Source organism: Vigna angularis, chromosome 10 (assembly GCF_016808095.1).
Source record: "Vigna angularis cultivar LongXiaoDou No.4 chromosome 10, ASM1680809v1, whole genome shotgun sequence".
NCBI lineage: Eukaryota > Viridiplantae > Streptophyta > Magnoliopsida > Fabales > Fabaceae > Vigna > Vigna angularis.
Genome location: NC_068979.1, coordinates 2446402 through 2463693, shown reverse-complemented (window position 1 = coordinate 2463693; position 17292 = coordinate 2446402). Strand labels below are relative to the sequence as shown.

Here is a 17292-nt window from a genome sequence, read left to right as displayed (position 1 = left end):
TGGTAGAAAATAAATTTGTAGTTTCTTAAAAATTTGAAGTTGAAAAAAGATTATTTACCTTTAAAAAATAATATTCCCAGAAAGAAAAGTGGAAATAGTTTTCCACTAAATTTCTAAAACAATTTCTGACATGGAAAATGAATTAAAATATTTTTACAAAAAAGGAAATAATTTGATAATTTGGTAAGTTACGAGGGAATAATGTGTAATTATTGAGAATGATGGGAAATGTTTATAAGTATAATGAAATGGAAAAATGTAATTTGTGTGTACTTTAAAAAGAAAAAGAGTAGAATAGAGTACAGTGAGGAACAGAGAGAGAAGAAGAAGAAAGAAGTGGCAGGGCAGAGAAAGGATTCCTCAGAAGTTAGAACCTCAAAACGTCAGTCACATATCCAACAAAGTACAAAACTCCACGTTTTGCTTTCGACTATCATAATCAAAGTTGCCTTTTAAGCTCCCCACAGGTAACTCTATATCTTTTTCAATTTTTTAACAAACCCATGCAAATGCTCCAAAATCACACTGCTCAATATCTGCAAATTTAACACTCGTATAAATGGCTGTGGAGCCTACTTCCATTCACACCATACCCTACTCAGATCCCATCTTTGGTCCCATTGCCTTCTTCCCACCCTGTTCCTTCCTTCCCCAAACACCATTTTTCTCACACTCATATAGACTTAAATACTACTTCTCTACCCAAAATTAAAAAGCAAATGTCTTGTAAAGGTTGAAGAAAGTCATACAAATAATGATAATGGACAGAGTGTGAAAGGCCGAAGTTTTGAGAGGGTCAGAGACAGGTTTCAGTTATATATATATATGTATATACTTACAAAACAGCGTGCTTATCAAAAAACAGCTAGAGTTTCTGAACCCCAGAAGACTTGTTCTCTTCCCTTCTGAGAAAAAGGTACAGTTTTTGCCTTCATTTTCAACGAGTCTGTCCTTTTCCCTCTTTTCTGTGACCGGTGTGAGGTGTCTCCCAAATACTCTCAGGTCATCCAAACGTCTCAGTCCCACCACTTAATTTCCAAGTGTTTTGGCCTTTCACTCAATAGTTGTGACCCAGTGGACGCGTTAATCATAGCTATATTGAATAGTATGTACTGTATCTTTATTTATGCAATGTTGTGGTCATGATGTGTTTCTGGTGGTTTTCTTGAGTTAGTTATTTCACTGTTGTTGTACTTGCAAACTCGGCTCGTTCTAAGTTTTAATCGTTATGACCTTCCTCGAATGTTCAGTGAAAAGAGATTGATTTGGTTGGAGGCGAAATACAGAATCCACCCATAGTGTTTCTGTTTGGTATCCCTGTAAGTACTCAGATCTGAATCCCAATGCAGTTTTATGATTCTCTGAATTCTCTCTCCGAGCCGGGGTTATGATGATTGTATTTTTTTCTGATATGGTGCCTTCTTATTTGCTTTTGAATTTGGTTATTCAATTAATGAGATACGAATACTCTGCATCAATTGATTGTATTCCCCAAGCAGATACCAATTTTTGGGGTGCATTCACTGTTCGGAATCAATCTCTTTCTGTAAAGTTTTACCTCCCCTCCCCCTAAAATTCACCTTCCGTAAGTTATTTCCGTTTAAGTTGATTCTCTTGTTGTCTGGTAATGATTTTTTCTGTTTTTTGTAAGTCGAGGAATTTGATTCTTTGGGTAAAGTTTAACTTGTCATGTAAAATAGAGATGTATAACTTATTTGGTGATGCTCTATTACCATATTTTTATGTTGTTTTTATTTCAGCACTTGCATGAACCTAACAATATAGAACATTCAGTTTGGCAACATTTGTGCAATTGTGACTGACTTGGACATCGTCATCCGAACTTCAGATAAAAATTGTGGTTGCGTGCATGGGATTTGGTATCTTGCATAACTGGGAATCCTACAAGAACAGGCATGGACATTCAGGAAGAAAGCCCCGTATTTGGTTCCTTGACAGCCATGACTACAAGGAATATGTCATCATCATCTTCTGTTTTCTTCTCTGCAAATCAGTCACCCTTTTTCTCTCCCAGATCACCATCATCATGTCAATTATCACACTCAGCCAGGCTTGATACTCAAAGTAACACAGTTCATTTAGGTCTGACTCCCTCAAGCACCACTTCAGAGATTCCAGAACCAAATTCAACAGTAAATGTTAGATGTAATGTCTCAGATGTCTCTGCATCTCCAGCTGGATGCAATTCAGGCGGTTTGATGAAACTTGACCGTAAATCTTCCCCAGTTGGCATCTCAAGTACCAGCATATCTAGTTACTCCAATTGCCATGATGATGGTTATTCTGGACAGAGAGAAAGACGAATTAAGAAAGACAGAAACCATAGAACATCCTCAACTCCAGGTTCCACATCATTTTCTTCTTATAGGCTGAGGAGTTGTGATGTTTTCATAGGATTGCATGGAAGAAAACCCCCTTTGTTACGATTTGCTAAATGGCTGTGTGGTGAGTTGGAAATTCAAGGCATCAGTTGCTTTGTTTCGGACAGGGCTCGAAGTAGGAGCTCCCGCAAACTTGGCATTGCCGAGAGAGCTATGGATGCTGCTTCTTTTGGGATAGTAATTATAACAAAGAAGTCTTTCAAGAACCAATACACTATTGAGGAGCTGAATTTTTTCTGTAGGAGGAAGAATTTGATCCCAATATACTTTGATTTGAGTCCAGCTGATTGTCTTGTCAGGGATATAATTGAAAAGAGGGGTGAGCTTTGGGAAAAACATGGAGGGGAACTTTGGCTTTCGTATGAAGGGTTGGAACAAGAGTGGAAAGATGCCGTGCATGGGCTATCTCGGGTTGATGAGTGCAAATTGGAAGCTCAGGATGGCAACTGGAGAGATTGCATATTAAGGGCTGTCACATTAATAGCAATGAGGTTAGGAAGGAGAAGTGTAGCAGAACGTGTGACAAAGTGGAGAGAAAAAGTAGAAAAAGAGGAGTTTCCTTTCATTAGAAACGAGAATTTTATAGGAAGAAAGAAAGAGCTTTCACAGTTAGAATTTATACTTTTTGGTGATGTCACAGGAGATGCAGAACAACACTATATTGAACTTAAGGCCAGACCCAGGAGAAAGAGTGTGAGAATTGGTTGGGGCAAGAGCAACATGATAGATGAAAGATGGAACGACAGAAGGAAGGAAAAAGAACCAGTTGTCTGGAAAGAGTCCGAAAAAGACATTGAAATGCAAGGTGTTGAATTTTCTCACAGGCATAACCATCCGAGGCTCAAGCGGGGAAAGTATACTAAAAGGAAAAACGGAATGAAGATTTTGTATGGGAAAGGGATTGCTTGTGTTTCTGGGGATTCAGGAATTGGAAAAACGGAACTTATTCTTGAATTTGCTTACAGATTTCATCAGAGATACAAGATGGTTTTATGGATAGGAGGGGAGAGCAGATACATCAGACAAAATTATCTAAATATCAGATCATTTTTAGAAGTTGATGTGGGAGTCGAGAATAGTTTGGACAAAACAAAAATAAGAAGCTTTGAAGAACAGGAAGTGGCTGCTATTTCTAGAGTTCGCAAAGAACTGATGAAAAACATTCCATATCTTGTGATCATTGATAACTTGGAAAGTGAAAAAGATTGGTGGGATCACAAACTTGTCATGGATCTTCTCCCTCGTTTTGGGGTAGAGACCCATGTAATTGTATCAACACGCCTTCCTCGAATCATGAACCTGGAACCGTTGAAACTTTCATACTTATCTGGAGTTGAGGCAATGTCTTTAATGGTAGGTAGTAGTAAGGACTATTCGGTGGCAGAGGTTGATGCCCTGAGAAGTATTGAGGAGAAAGTTGGAAGGTTAACTCTTGGCCTTGCCATTATCAGTGCAATTTTGTCGGAACTACCCATAACACCAAGCAGACTCCTAGATACCATAAACAGAATGCCTTTGAAGGAGATGCCATGGAGTGATAAAGAAGCTCTCTCGTTCACGAAGAACGCTTTCCTTCTTCAACTCTTTGACGTTTGTTTCTCCATATTTGATCATGCGGATGGTCCAAGAAGCTTGGCCACCAGAATGGTGCTTGTAAGTGGATGGTTTGCACCTGGTGCTATTCCGATTTCCCTACTGGCACTTGCTGCTGAAAAGGTACCAGAAAGATGTCAGGGAACGTGTTTCTGGAGAAAAATGCTTCAATTATTATCATGTGGATTCCCATCCTCTTACGCCAAAAAACCAGAATTAGAAGCATCCTCTTTATTGCTGAGGTTCAATATTGCAAGAAACAGTACCAAGCAAGGCTATATCCATATCAATGAAGTGTTCAAACTGTATGCTCGGAAAAGAGAAAATACTGGAGCTGCACAAGCAATGATTCAAGCTATCATCAGTAACGGGTCGATATCACAAAATCTGGATCATTTATGGGCTGCATGTTTTCTGCTGTTTGGATTTGGTCACGATCCTGTGATTGTTGAGCTCAAAGTGTCTGAGCTTTTGTATCTTGTGAAAAGAGTGGTTCTGCCTCTTGCAATTCACACATTCATTACATATTCTCGATGCACTGCTGCCCTTGAGCTTCTGCGTCTGTGCACCAATGCATTGGAAGCTGCAGACCAAGCATTTGTTACCCCTGTTGACAAGTGGTTCGACAAATCACTTTGCTGGAGATCCATACAGACTAATGCTCAGTTGAATCCTTGCCTTTGGCAAGAGTTAGCATTGACTAGAGCCACTGTTCTCGAGACTAGGGCCAAGCTCATGCTGAGAGGTGCTCAGTTTGACGTAGGGGATGATCTAATCCGGAAGGCTGTTTTCATTAGGACTTCAATTTGTGGTGAAGATCACCCAGATACAGTATCAGCTCGTGAAACATTGAGCAAACTTACCAGGCTTAATGCAAATGTCCAAATTCACGCTTCGACTTAGATTTTGTATCTTGTAAGGAAACTCTAGAATCATACACAACATTTCTAATAAAATTTCTGCATACTATTTCATTGTTCTCTCTACAGCATTTTTAAAAGAGCTCAAACTAAATTCCTTCCATTTTAAAAAATATCCCTCTTTGTTTCTTATCTTCACATACTTAGTACGCATCCTTACAGAAATTCTATAACGATCCTTCTGCTGCTATTTCCCAATCCCCATTGCTATGAACACAATCAAATTATTTGTTTTATGCATTCATCTAAGGATATATCACATCTTTCACATATTCCTGCCATTTGATATAAGTTTATATCTCATTATTCACTAAATTATATTTATTCAGACGTAAGATGCCTTTGCAGCAATGCTTTACATGTTTCAATAAAAGCTTCGTCTTAGGTCGATCTTCTTTCTTTTATACAGTTACGGTATAAATTGTAATCATTAAAGTTATGAATAACTGGAACTACAGTTGTACTTGCTTCTGCTATAAGGTGAGTTCATTCAATTTGAGGGTGCAACAACGGGTGTCATTTAATGAATGAATTTCCCTGTTGTCCTTCTTCGTTTATTTTTTGAGGCAAACCGTGTATTAGTGTTATCGACTAATTAAACATTAAAACAGAACATGGAACGTATATGTTTGTCATCATGATGTTTTTTACTCGCAAAATTCAACAAAAGTTGTTTTCAGAAGTTACGAGCTAACTTGATCAAAGTTGCAGACTATTTTTATTAGCACCGTCTGCATCCAATGTATCTGTCATTATTTAAACTCACCATAGAAGTCTGAGAAATACATATAAAAGAAAAAGAATACCAAGATAAAATGCATTTAGTTACATCAGAAATGATTGAATGAATTTGCGACAATTGCAGCAACTTTTAATCTGACAGCAACTTTTAATCTGAAGAAGTAAAAAAATTAAAAAACATTGAATTTTGCCCTCACGCAGGATCGAACTACGGACCTTCAGTTTACAAGACTGACGCTCTACCACTGAGCTATAAGGGCCTGTTGATATTTTTATTAAACAAAATATTTTAATTATAACTTATATTATCAAATATTTATTAAAAAATTCAATTGACGTGTTCTTTTATTATTAGATATACTTTTTTTAAATTGCTTTTCATTCTTAAATAAACAAGTTGTAGTGGGAGAAATAAAGTTTATTTAAGCCATTTTTATTTCAAATACAGCATTGAAGAAAATAAAAATAACTTATTTAGTTCTCAGATAAGAATGAATCGCATGACATGACTAACCTTTCTTTCGATTGAAGTCTTTAATCTGAATATTTGAATCAAACAAGAGGATGAAGTATATTATCAAACTTAATCTGTAATATAACTAACATGTCTCGGAGGATTATCTGTGCAAGACTTCTCATCATCACAAACTCTACTAACCCCACTTTACATGTCACCTGAACTGTCTTCAAATTGCAAATAAAGGAACAATGAAAAGAAATGAATTTTGCATTCTACTGTTGTGGCCATTGTGTATTTGCTTTTCCCAGCATAAGGTATCGTGGAAAATAAAAAGGAACAAAAGAACTACATGGATTTCGTAACCTCGGGAACTCTCTACATTATATGGGAAGTGCATTTGAATTGCAAACTAAGTAGTTGTCGTCTTTAAGTTTTCTGCGAGTTACGTCCTGCATTATAAGAAACATAAACACTCAAAAGCTTATGTTTCAAAAAATCTACAAGACAGACGATCATGAGTAAATGACAAACTTGACTACACACCGGACAATTTGAATAGAATTTTGGCATCTCCCCATCATACCGTGAGGATAAAATGATGAAAATTCATCAAATAATAACGTCCATTCCCAACAGAATAAGATAACTGCGATGGCGTGATCAAGCTTAGTTAATGCATAAAGCCAAAGAAGTAGAATAAAGAACCTGTGGCAACATCACCATCATAACAAATTGTGCCTATATATCCTCCTCTTCCTCTGAATTGCAAGATTGAGGTCCAATTTCCGATTTTTTCTGCCAGTCTGACCGAGCCGAGGTCCAAGGATTCTCATATACTATTTTTGGGGCCTCAGGTGGAATTTGAGACCTAGAGGACTTTTGAAACGGTCTGATACAGAAGCAAGTGTCATTGAAGAAGTACCGAAGCTTGAATAGTCTTGGGTTCTGCAGAGGGAACGAACATACATCAATGAACCGATGCTACAAAGATTGACAACAAAATTATTAGAGGATGAGAATTCGGTGGTAATTGTAAATTCTCAGTTACAAGGAGTTGAATTCAAAGAGCTTCTACACCAAAAAGAAATGCCAAATGCTGTATGTCCTCTGTGCTTTGTTCAACAACAAAGAATAATCAAACATATTTAAAAGAGTCACCAAAGCTCCTTAAACCCGAAGTCGATCAAGAATCCCTACCCATATTTACCGCACAAAATTTAAGAACATGATCCTCGCTTTGGAAAAAGGAAGAACAGGTAAAACAAAAAGATAGGAAATAAAGAAACAAACAAACACCAGTGTAATTTGATGGAAACTATTGGTATTAATTTGAGGCGAAAAAATGAAATTGCAATAGTACGGGGTAGAGGGTCTGATTCATAATTTCTAGAAAGCTTAATTTCACTCAATTCGCATTGGCCGGGCCAGAAGATCTTTTACCCTTTCCTGCTCCAAGAAATGAAGATGAATATACTTCCAAGATCCGTGAATTTAATAGATAGAAAACTGAGTTAAATTGGGGAAAAGGTACACTTGAACATGTTCTAACACTAAACACTTTCTTTACATGTATCGGTCATATAATCTTGCACACAGTACACACACACAAGTATGAAAGCATATATGCATAAGAATGTGTCAAGGGCGAGAGAGGAAGAGAATTATTAATCTTGATCAGGCTTGTTTTATTATAAATCTAATATTCATATGACAAATTTATCAAAACTAGCTCATATTAACCGTGATGGTCTCGCTAGTTTTTAGTGGTTGAGTGATTATTTTTCAAATAAGTAAAAGAAAAAAGTAACGCATGCGCAAGAACTACATAATAGTGATTAGAAAATGGGAGGGAAACTCACGGGGGTGGGATTAGGAGGTGGCGGTGGGCGTGAAGGCTGTGGTCGTGGCGGTGGTGGGCGTGATGGCCGTGGTCGTTGCGGCGGTGGCTCCGGCGGTGGAGCGCTGGATTCATGTGGGTCTTCGGGATAACTGGCCATTTCTCGGATCCTAAGTGTTAAAAAATAATAGTTAGCACAGTTGCTTGCAGCGTCATTTATCGAAATTCATTCAGTTTACAAGAACAGCCTTTCAGTGATTACGCACAAACAGAATTAAAAGAACGATGAACTAATGAATAGAGACAAAGAAGTTTGATGAATACCGAAAATAGATAACTATGAAAAGAAGCAAATGGCGCGCAACGAAATCAAAGATAGTAAGAAAGAACAAGCTGAGACGTAGACGAGTGCAGTGGAACTGTATTTAAAGATGAACAGACAAGTCAAGAATGAAACTGCTTCAGTTAAGCTATTGGCGCGTAATCTTTTTCCACGTATGATATTAACGAACGTTACCTCCATGTCGGTGTGGCCCAGCCCACATGAGTATTGGGCCTGAAACAAAAAATATACATGTTGTAAAATGTACTCATCTTTATTTTTTTTATTTAATTTGAAATTTTGAATTTATAATTTGAAATGTATAGAATTTGATTTGCTATGGAAGAAATTTTGGTAGTGGAGTTAATAGAAAGCAAAGAAAAGAAATGCGTGCAAACGCACTTAGACATCACGAAATGTGTCGCTATCAGATATTTGGTGAGATCGTTGAGGATACTATGAACATTGTTAGTGAGGAACCTGCATGCGAAGACCTTGGAAGTTGACTCGAATATTCTCTTTGCTTTTACCTTTAACGTATGTTTCGGTGTACATTTTCCTGTGTGTCTTTGTTGCTCCTGGATGTCTGGGATGCTTGCATTTCTTCAACTGTTGTCCTTCGTATTCACCAAAGGAGAGGGAGGTACCTGCAAAGATACTCCGACGTTCAAGTCAGATATGAGTTATGGAGCTGAAGCTCAGAAGAGAGTAATTGGATACTGCTCTGAAATATTATTCAGGATCTCTAGAGCCTAAAGAGAACGTACCTGGACTTGGGTCCTGTCACTGTATTTATAAAGAATAAAAATAACCACCTTACCTAAAAGTGTGGTTAGTGGCTTTGACTGATATTTTAACTGTCTAAAATATCTAAGATATTTATGTTATTACATAAATATCCTTACTACATAACATGCCCCCCAAGTCCGAGTTAACCGTTGACGTGGTAACTATAGGACTTATGAGTTTGAGGGAGGCTGTCTTTGCTGTAATTAGAGAGCGTGTTCCTGGTCATTGCTCATGTGTGGATTGAACGTGACCGAGTGGTTGAATTTGATGGACCAAAAGGAGGCGAAGCCAAACGGCAAAAAGCTGGAACAAGTGAGGCCGAACGTGAGGATACGTATGACCGAGCGGTAGAGGCCGAGTGGCATGCGAGGCCGATCATGAGGACGCGCTTTGACAATTGAATGTTGAGCGTTGAGGCCGAACGACTGACTGAGTGGACGCTCGCTGATAATTGAATGTCGAGCGTTGAAGCCGAACGACTGACTGAGTGGACGTTCGTTGATAATCGAATGTCGAGCGTTGAGGCCGAACGACTGACCGAGTGGACGCTCGTTGACAATTGAATGTCGAGCTTTGAGGCCGAACGACTGACTGAGTGGACGCTCGCTGACAATTGAATGTCGAGCGTTGAAGCCGAACGACTGACTGAGTGGACGCTCGCTGACAATTGAATGTCGAGCGTTGAGGCCGAACGACTGACTGAGTGGACGTTCGTTGATAATCGAATGTCGAGCGTTGAGGCCGAACGACTGACCGAGTGGACGCTCGTTGACAATTGAATGTCGAGCTTTGAGGCCGAACGACTGACTGAGTGGACGTTCGTTGATAATCGAATGTCGAGCGTTGAGGCCGAACGACTGACCGAGTGGACGCTCGTTGACAATTGAATGTCGAGCTTTGAGGCCGAACGACTGACTGAGTGGACGCTCGCTGACAATTGAATGTCGAGCGTTGAGACCAAATGACGAACGCCTTCGATGTTGAACGACAGATTCTTTGAAAGTAGATGTTCTTGGGCGAACATAAGCTAGGCTATGGGGATGGTCCCCTAAGTTTGATTGTTTGGGTGTTCTGGGGCGAACATCTACCAGCGAGAGTGTGTCCCTTTGTTCGATGCACCTGGGTGTTCTAGGGCGAACATCGGCCAGCGGGAGTGTATCCCTTTATGCACGTGTTGCTCGATGCAGCTGGGTGTTCTAGGGCGAACATCGGCCAGCGGGAGTGTATCCCTTTATGCACGTGCTGCTCGATGCAGCTGGGTGTTCTAGGGCGAACATCGGCCAGCGGGAGTGTATCCCTTTATGCACGTGCTGCTCGATGCAGCTGGGTGTTCTAGGGCGAACATCGGCCAGCGGGAGTGTATCCCTTTATGCACGTGGGTGTTCTTGGGCGAACATCTGTTGGGTTTAGGAGTGCTTCAGGATGAACGACTCTCAGGTGTTCGCTTTTACGCACAAGGTATGCTTATCTGCACTGTAAGAAATAATATTAAGCATATAGGTGAGACCGTTTGGTCAAGTTTGCAAACCTGGTGGCCGCACGGTCGAGGCCAGAGATGGCCGAACGTTGTTGAGACTGGTGGCCGAATGGTTGAGGTGGCCGAACGTTGAGGCCGATAGAACAAACGTCACTTGCGTCGTGGAGTGTTCGTAGCCGTGGTGTGTCGAGCGTTCGCATTCAAGGGCGAGGAGAACGGTCTTTTGCTTGAACGTTCGTCCACATTGAGTGTCGAGCGTTCGAACCCAAAGGCGAGGACGAACGGCTGAATGCTTGGTCGCTCGTCCACAGGTATTGTCGAGCGTTCGACTCCTTGAACGTCGAGGCCGAACGTTGGCTGTTTGGATACTCGTACCACTGATTGTGGCGTTCGAGCAGGAACGTCGAGGACGAACGTCGAGCGCGCGAACGGGAACGTCGAGTCCGAACGTTGGCTGTTGGGCGCTCGCACACACTGATTGTCGAGCGTGCGAGCAGGAACGTCGAGGCTGAACGTCGAGCGTGCGAGCAAGAACGTCGAGGCCGAACGTTGGCTGTTGGGCGCTCGCACACACTGATTGTCGAGCGTGCGAGCAGGAACGTCGAGGCCGAACGTCGAGCGTGCGAGCAAGAACGTCGAGGCCGAACGTCGAGCGTGCGAGCAGGAACGTCGAGGCCGAACGTTGGCTGTTGGGCGCTCGCACACACTGATTGTCGAGCGTGCGAGCAGTAACGTCGAGGCAGAACGTCGAGCGCGCGAACGGGAACGTCGAGTCCGAACGTTGGCTGTTGGGCGCTCGCACACACTGATTGTCGAGCGTGCGAGCAGGAACGTCGAGGCCGAACGTCGAGCGTGCGAGCAAGAACGTCGAGGCCGAACGTCGGCTGTTGGGCGCTCGCACACACTGATTGTCGAGCGTGCGAGCAGGAACGTCGAGGCCGAACGTCGAGCGCGCGAACGGGAACGTCGTGGCGTCGAATTGCCGAATGGTTGAATTTTGGGGATTAGAATTTGGGTTGAATGACGTGGAGGAAGAACCGAATCACGCGTGGATGGCGTGATTGTTGCGGAAGACGTGGAGAATGGGTCTGCGATCAGTTTGGCAATCTTTTGTGTGGGAACCTTCCGCGCAAAAGGCGAGTTTGCTGATGTGGCTGTGACTGAGTTCAATTTGGGGATTTAGGGTTTTTGATTATTGGGAAATTAGGGATTTCTGGTGTGTGCGAGTGCAGAGAGGCTGCTGGCGGTGGTGCGGTGGCATTGCTCTTCATTTATTGGACGCGCTCATGGAAGATTCTTCGTCCAGTAGGGACGATGCAAGAAATGGAAGAGTGTTATTGAGTGGATGAGCAAGGAACGATGTCGTCAAACATAACGGCAAGAGAAATTCGATGTGCGCTCACGATTTAGGTTGCTGTTGCGATCTCCATGGTGATACGAACTGAGTTTCGCGACTCTGGAAGGGAAGTGCGAGTTTGATAATGGCTCCCTAATTTCTGGGTTTTGATTTGGGAGTCTGATTCCTTGGCCGGTGATGAGCCTGACAAATGGCAGTGGCTCTGGCTTGGTGGCATCAGATTCAAAGATGAACAGCGAGGAACAAACCAGAGATTCGAGGTTTGTTCGGTTAAAAACCGAGGGTTTGATGCGGAAGTGGTTTGAGCAATGGAGAAGTGATTTTAGTTGGTGAGGAAGGATCTAATCGGTGGAGAATGGTCGTGAAGCAGAGAGGAATATGTGGTTCGGTGGATTGGGCAGACATGAGGAGTTTGAGATTCTGAAGTAAAGAATCTCTCGAAGGCTTCGTTGATGAGGAGACTTGAAACGTGGCTGATAAAGTTGATGATGCGACGAGAAGAAATGTGTATGCGAGGAATACTGACGCGTGCCAAGTGCTGCTGGATGGAGGAGAGGTGAGTATACGGATGAGCGAGAAACTGATGATGAAGGCGACAGCCCTTTCACGACATTGTTGTATCTTCCAAATAGAAGGAAAGACTGGGATGACGACGTCGAGATTCAAAGAGGCAGTGGAAGAAGTTTCCTCTCATTTGTCCACCATCGTTGAGGGAGGTGAATGATGAATTTAAGCATGTTTTTGTACTGGATCTGACCCACAAAGGGGAGTGATTTCGTTGATGTCTACTGACATCAATGGCTCACGGGGGAAGGAGGAGAGAAACCCGATGGAGGCGTCATTTGATCTGGTAGTGACAGTGATGTCAATGGCTCGAGGAGGGGAATCTTGGTGGCGATGCCGCGATTTGATGGAGTAGCTCTATTCGAAGGAGTGATTCATTGAGGCCGAGGCTCCTCTTGTGGCTTCTTTGGGTTGGCCCTTGGCCCCACGGTGGGCGCCAAAATGTTTCGGTGTACATTTTCCTGTGTGTCTCTGTTGCTCCTGGATGTCTGGGATGCTTGCATTTCTTCAACTGTTGTCCTTCGTATTCACCAAAGGAGGGGGAGGTACCTGCAAAGATACTCCGACGTTCAAGTCAGATATGAGTTATGGAGCTGAAGCTCAGAAGAGAGTAATTGGATACTGCTCTGAAATATTATTCAGGATCTCTAGAGCCTAAAGAGAACGTACCTGGACTTGGGTCCTGTCACTGTATTTATAAAGAATAAAAATAACCACCTTACCTAAAAGTGTGGTTAGTGGCTTTGACTGATATTTTAACTGTCTAAAATATCTAAGATATTACTACATAACAGTAGGCAAATTGAATTTGATCATGTACAATGAATTTCATACTAAACAAAAACACCCACAAAGCTATTGTCAAAAAGAGCTTACCTTGCATTTGTGGAAGTGCCCCCTTTCTACCATTCTCATCATTCATTCCAAAATGTCAAACCTTTCATGATAAAGAACATTTAGATTACTTCTTACTAATTAGATTTAGGAGTTTTTATAAGTTGTCGCTGTTACATTCCTGACTTTTAACTTGTATCAAATTACTTTGACATAATTATGCATGTATCCCAAAATAAAAAGAAGAGTAAGGGTAACTAAAAAAATCATAAAATAAACATATTTAATCAGTATGTTTGTATATATTTCATTAACATTTTTACTTTTATTAGTATATGCACGTATTTTTCATTTTTACTTTCATTATTTTAAAAATATCTTTATTATTCTCTCTTATAATATTTTACTGTGGAACTATCTAATTTATCTCAAATAAAAATAGGACTAAATAATCCGTCTTCTTGGTGGTGCCATTAGGAATATTATTCCACTCATCTCGAAGTGACACAGTAATCTTTTTATTATTCAACTTAATAATTACCCCATCTATATTATTTTCTATTTAAAAGCATCTTTAATCTAATTAAGACAACAAGAATTCAAATTAACTCAAAACCATAAGCAATAAACTGATAAATATATTGTTATCCAAAAATGTCCGTTATATAACGTTTCATGTCAATACATTTTTACAAAATTTATATTTATTAACTAAGTTTTAGTACATATTTTCTAGTTAAATGAATTAACAATTATCTGTGTAAAAAAATTAATTCAATGAATTAATTACACAAATATAATTTTCTTCAACCGATTGCTTCGAGCTAAAAATATTTTTTTATTTAATTATTAAAATGTACAAAAAGATGCCAAAGTTTAAGAGGGCTATGAAAATGGATATTATCTAAAAATATCAGAAGCATCTCTTTGTACTGACACCTCATAATTTAACAGGAGAATCTGTAAAAGCAGTCGTGTCCTGGTATCTTGTTGTCTGATGATATATCTTCAAGGTTTTGTTTATTTTTATTTGTATATGCAATACTTTTATATTTCATATATTGAACAATCGTATATTTTTAACATAAAAAAAATATACTTTTATTAAATACAAATATTGGTAATATGATATTTAGAATGCTTGTTATAAAATTAAAAAACTATACACTTAAGGTAAAAGAAATTTAAATGAGGTAATCATGGAAGACTTGTACCACATGACTGTTTTGTATTTAAATTAGAAAAAGTTAACTTTGTACAGGATATATTAGATTATTACCAATGAAGTTCCATTACAGACCGACAGGGCCGAAAAATAAAATTTATGTTAAGAAACTGGAGGCCCATGTTTTTTTGTTTAGATTTAATGTTGTTGTGTTAAATATAATGATGATGGGCAATGATTTGACAGCATAAAAATATAAAGATAAACTACTGAATAACCGTCCTTTATCCTTGGAATTTATTTGACCAGTATCTGATTGGAAAAGAGAAGTCCCACTTCACAAAATTCTAATAATGCACCAAAACACACTATATTTGCCACTTCAATACAAAACGAATCATTACTTCAATTCAAGTGCATGTTTCTTTTTCTTTTCGCGCCCCCTGATTACATGTTTTAATTTTTAGAGGTGATTGACAATTAAAATAATTGCGTTAATTTATATTTAAAGTTTGAGAACGAATATTAATTTTGCATAAAATTATAAGAATTAAAAAGATATTTCATCCTTTCTATTTTTATCGTTTTTGTTTAAGATGAGCATAGGAGAAAGAGTAGAAAGTGTGTACATATTTTCTAACCATACATTTATTGAATATGATACATGGTTATATACAATGAACAAATGGAAAACAATAATAGAAAGGAGAAATCAAAATGAAATAGAATTAAGCAAAAAAACCAACCTATAACTGCCCAACTTACATTTGACTTCCATACCATAGCTTATGCTCCAAATATACTTAGACTTTATTAATTGAGATGAATTGAAAAGCCTTTTGTAATATTTCCTTTGCTTACAAAAGGCTGTTTTGTTTCGTTCTAAGTTGTATCATAGAAAGGGTCTTCCAAAAGATGCTTCTGTCAAGACTCCAAAGACACAGATACAGAAACTGAAATTCTGCACATTCTTCTGCTTCCATCTAACCGATGACCTCCTCGTTTAATCCTTCGATGAACTCAACCTGCATAAAAATATATCTCAGACACGAACTTTAACTTATTAGAACATGACAATGTGTTATTGATCGAGATTTAGGAAGAGCAATCAAACGTTAATAAATAGTATTTACCCAGAATTCGTCTTCATATTCTTCTGTTGTCGAAGTTGAAGAAAGTGATTTCGGAATCTCGCTGATTTCGTCGTTGCGAGCGAATCTGCCACGTATGCTGTATCATAGAAAGGGTCTTCCAAAAGATGCTTCTGTCAAGACTCCAAAGACACAGATACAGAAACTGAAATTCTGCACATTCTTCTGCTTCCATCTAACCGATGACCTCCTCGTTTAATCCTTCGATGAACTCAACCTGCATAAAAATATATCTCAGACACGAACTTTAACTTATTAGAACATGACAATGTGTTATTGATCGAGATTTAGGAAGAGCAATCAAACGTTAATAAATAGTATTTACCCAGAATTCGTCTTCATATTCTTCTGTTGTCGAAGTTGAAGAAAGTGATTTCGGAATCTCGCTGATTTCGTCGTTGCGAGCGAATCTGCCACGTATGCTGTATCATAGAAAGGGTCTTCCAAAAGATGCTTCTGTCAAGACTCCAAAGACACAGATACAGAAACTGAAATTCTGCACATTCTTCTGCTTCCATCTAACCGATGACCTCCTCGTTTAATCCTTCGATGAACTCAACCTGCATAAAAATATATCTCAGACACGAACTTTAACTTATTAGAACATGACAATGTGTTATTGATCGAGATTTAGGAAGAGCAATCAAACGTTAATAAATAGTATTTACCCAGAATTCGTCTTCATATTCTTCTGTTGTCGAAGTTGAAGAAAGTGATTTCGGAATCTCGCTGATTTCGTCGTTGCGAGCGAATCTGCCACGTATGCGGGTTCGATTGTCGGCTAGCGTCTTTCGGCATGCATACTGGTTTTGGTTGGTACCACAATAAAAAACAACACATTCAGACCCTTTTCTTTTTCAATTCTATTCTTTATCATTTTCTTCTCCAAAAATGATTCTTTGACACGGTTAAAGCAAATTACATTCATTTGACACGCGGTGGGACCCGATAATTGTCAACATCATGAAGGATAGCTTGGTCATTTCAGTTTATGGGCTGGTGCTGAGTTGGATTGTAAAAAAGTAAATGAAACGTTGCGTTTCACTTGCTGCGTTAGGATCGTGTGTGGGATTTGAAATTTCGAAAGTTGGAGCTAGGGTTAGGATTGAGAGAGAACGAGAGATAACGAGAGAACGAGAGAGATCGAGGGAGAAAAAAAAAGGAGAACTCCTTTGCTGCCACCGGAGGCTGGACGTGATCGGAAAAGTTTGTACCAGCGAAGGTGAAGCCGAAGGCAAAGTTCGTACCGGACGTGATCGATGTGGAGCGCGGAAGGTTTGTCCCCTTTGTAATTTCTCCCCTTTGTACCGTTTGAAGAATATAAAGTATGAGTTTCTCCTTCCTTTCTTCTGTTCTCATAATTTGTCTATCTTTATTTTTATTTTTGGTTTATTTTCGGATACCCTAGACTAAAGGGGGAAATGTCGTGAGAGATAGAATTCTCGATTGGGCAAACCTGTAGGATTATTTACTGTCCTTAGTGTTTTTGGGCTTGCTTTGGTTATTTGCAAAAGGGAATATTGCAATAAATGGATAAAGTGTGAGATGATTAGAAGAAATGGAAAAAGGGTAGTTTGCAAAATGGCACCCACCCAGCACGGTTATTCTGCTCAGCAGCAGCACGAAATGCAACGCAAACGTTTCTAACTCTCTTCGCGCCAATGCTGGAGCTACTTCCCA

The 17292-nt window shown here is 39.7% G+C and overlaps 2 protein-coding genes, 1 long non-coding RNA gene and 1 other non-coding gene across 13 annotated transcripts; 1 reads left to right on the top strand and 3 right to left on the bottom strand.

Annotated features, from left to right (window-relative positions):
- The first annotated feature begins 331 nt into the window (after positions 1-331).
- On the top strand, positions 332-4969 carry LOC108334676 (uncharacterized). Of its 9 annotated transcripts, none has more exons than XM_052869925.1 (3): positions 332-467; positions 1251-1319; positions 1850-4969. In XM_052869925.1, the coding sequence occupies exon 3, from the start codon at positions 1917-1919 to the stop codon at positions 4896-4898; it is 2982 nt and encodes a 993-aa protein (XP_052725885.1). In that variant the 5' UTR covers positions 332-467; positions 1251-1319; positions 1850-1916; the 3' UTR covers positions 4899-4969. The 9 variants fall into 9 exon arrangements, with proteins under 9 accessions (XP_052725885.1, XP_017426064.2, XP_052725883.1 ...); XM_017570575.2 differs by having other exon boundaries at positions 1761-4969; XM_017570576.2 differs by lacking the exon at positions 332-467 and adding an exon at positions 511-916.
- An 875-nt stretch (positions 4970-5844) lies between these two features.
- On the bottom strand, positions 5845-5916 carry TRNAT-UGU (transfer RNA threonine (anticodon UGU)). The gene has a single exon. It is a non-coding gene; the product is annotated as a tRNA-Thr (tRNA).
- Positions 5917-6251: 335 nt separating this feature from the next.
- LOC108335581 (uncharacterized) lies at positions 6252-8348 on the bottom strand. Of its 2 annotated transcripts, XR_001832756.2 has the most exons (4): positions 8278-8348; positions 7976-8123; positions 6822-7061; positions 6252-6565 (listed from the first exon to the last, which is right to left on the bottom strand). XR_001832756.2 is itself a non-coding variant. In XM_052869821.1 (2 exons), exons 1-2 carry the CDS (start codon positions 8111-8113, stop codon positions 6855-6857), a joined length of 345 nt encoding a protein of 114 aa, XP_052725781.1. In that variant the 5' UTR covers positions 8114-8193; the 3' UTR covers positions 6664-6854. The 2 variants fall into 2 exon arrangements, 1 of the variants encoding a protein (XP_052725781.1); XM_052869821.1 differs by lacking the exons at positions 6252-6565; positions 8278-8348 and having other exon boundaries at positions 6664-7061; positions 7976-8193.
- A 6828-nt stretch (positions 8349-15176) lies between these two features.
- On the bottom strand, positions 15177-16411 carry LOC108335519 (uncharacterized). Its single transcript, XR_001832751.2, has 4 exons — positions 16281-16411; positions 15938-16172; positions 15595-15829; positions 15177-15486 (listed from the first exon to the last, which is right to left on the bottom strand). It is a non-coding gene; the product is annotated as an uncharacterized LOC108335519 (long non-coding RNA).
- Positions 16412-17292: the final 881 nt, after the last annotated feature.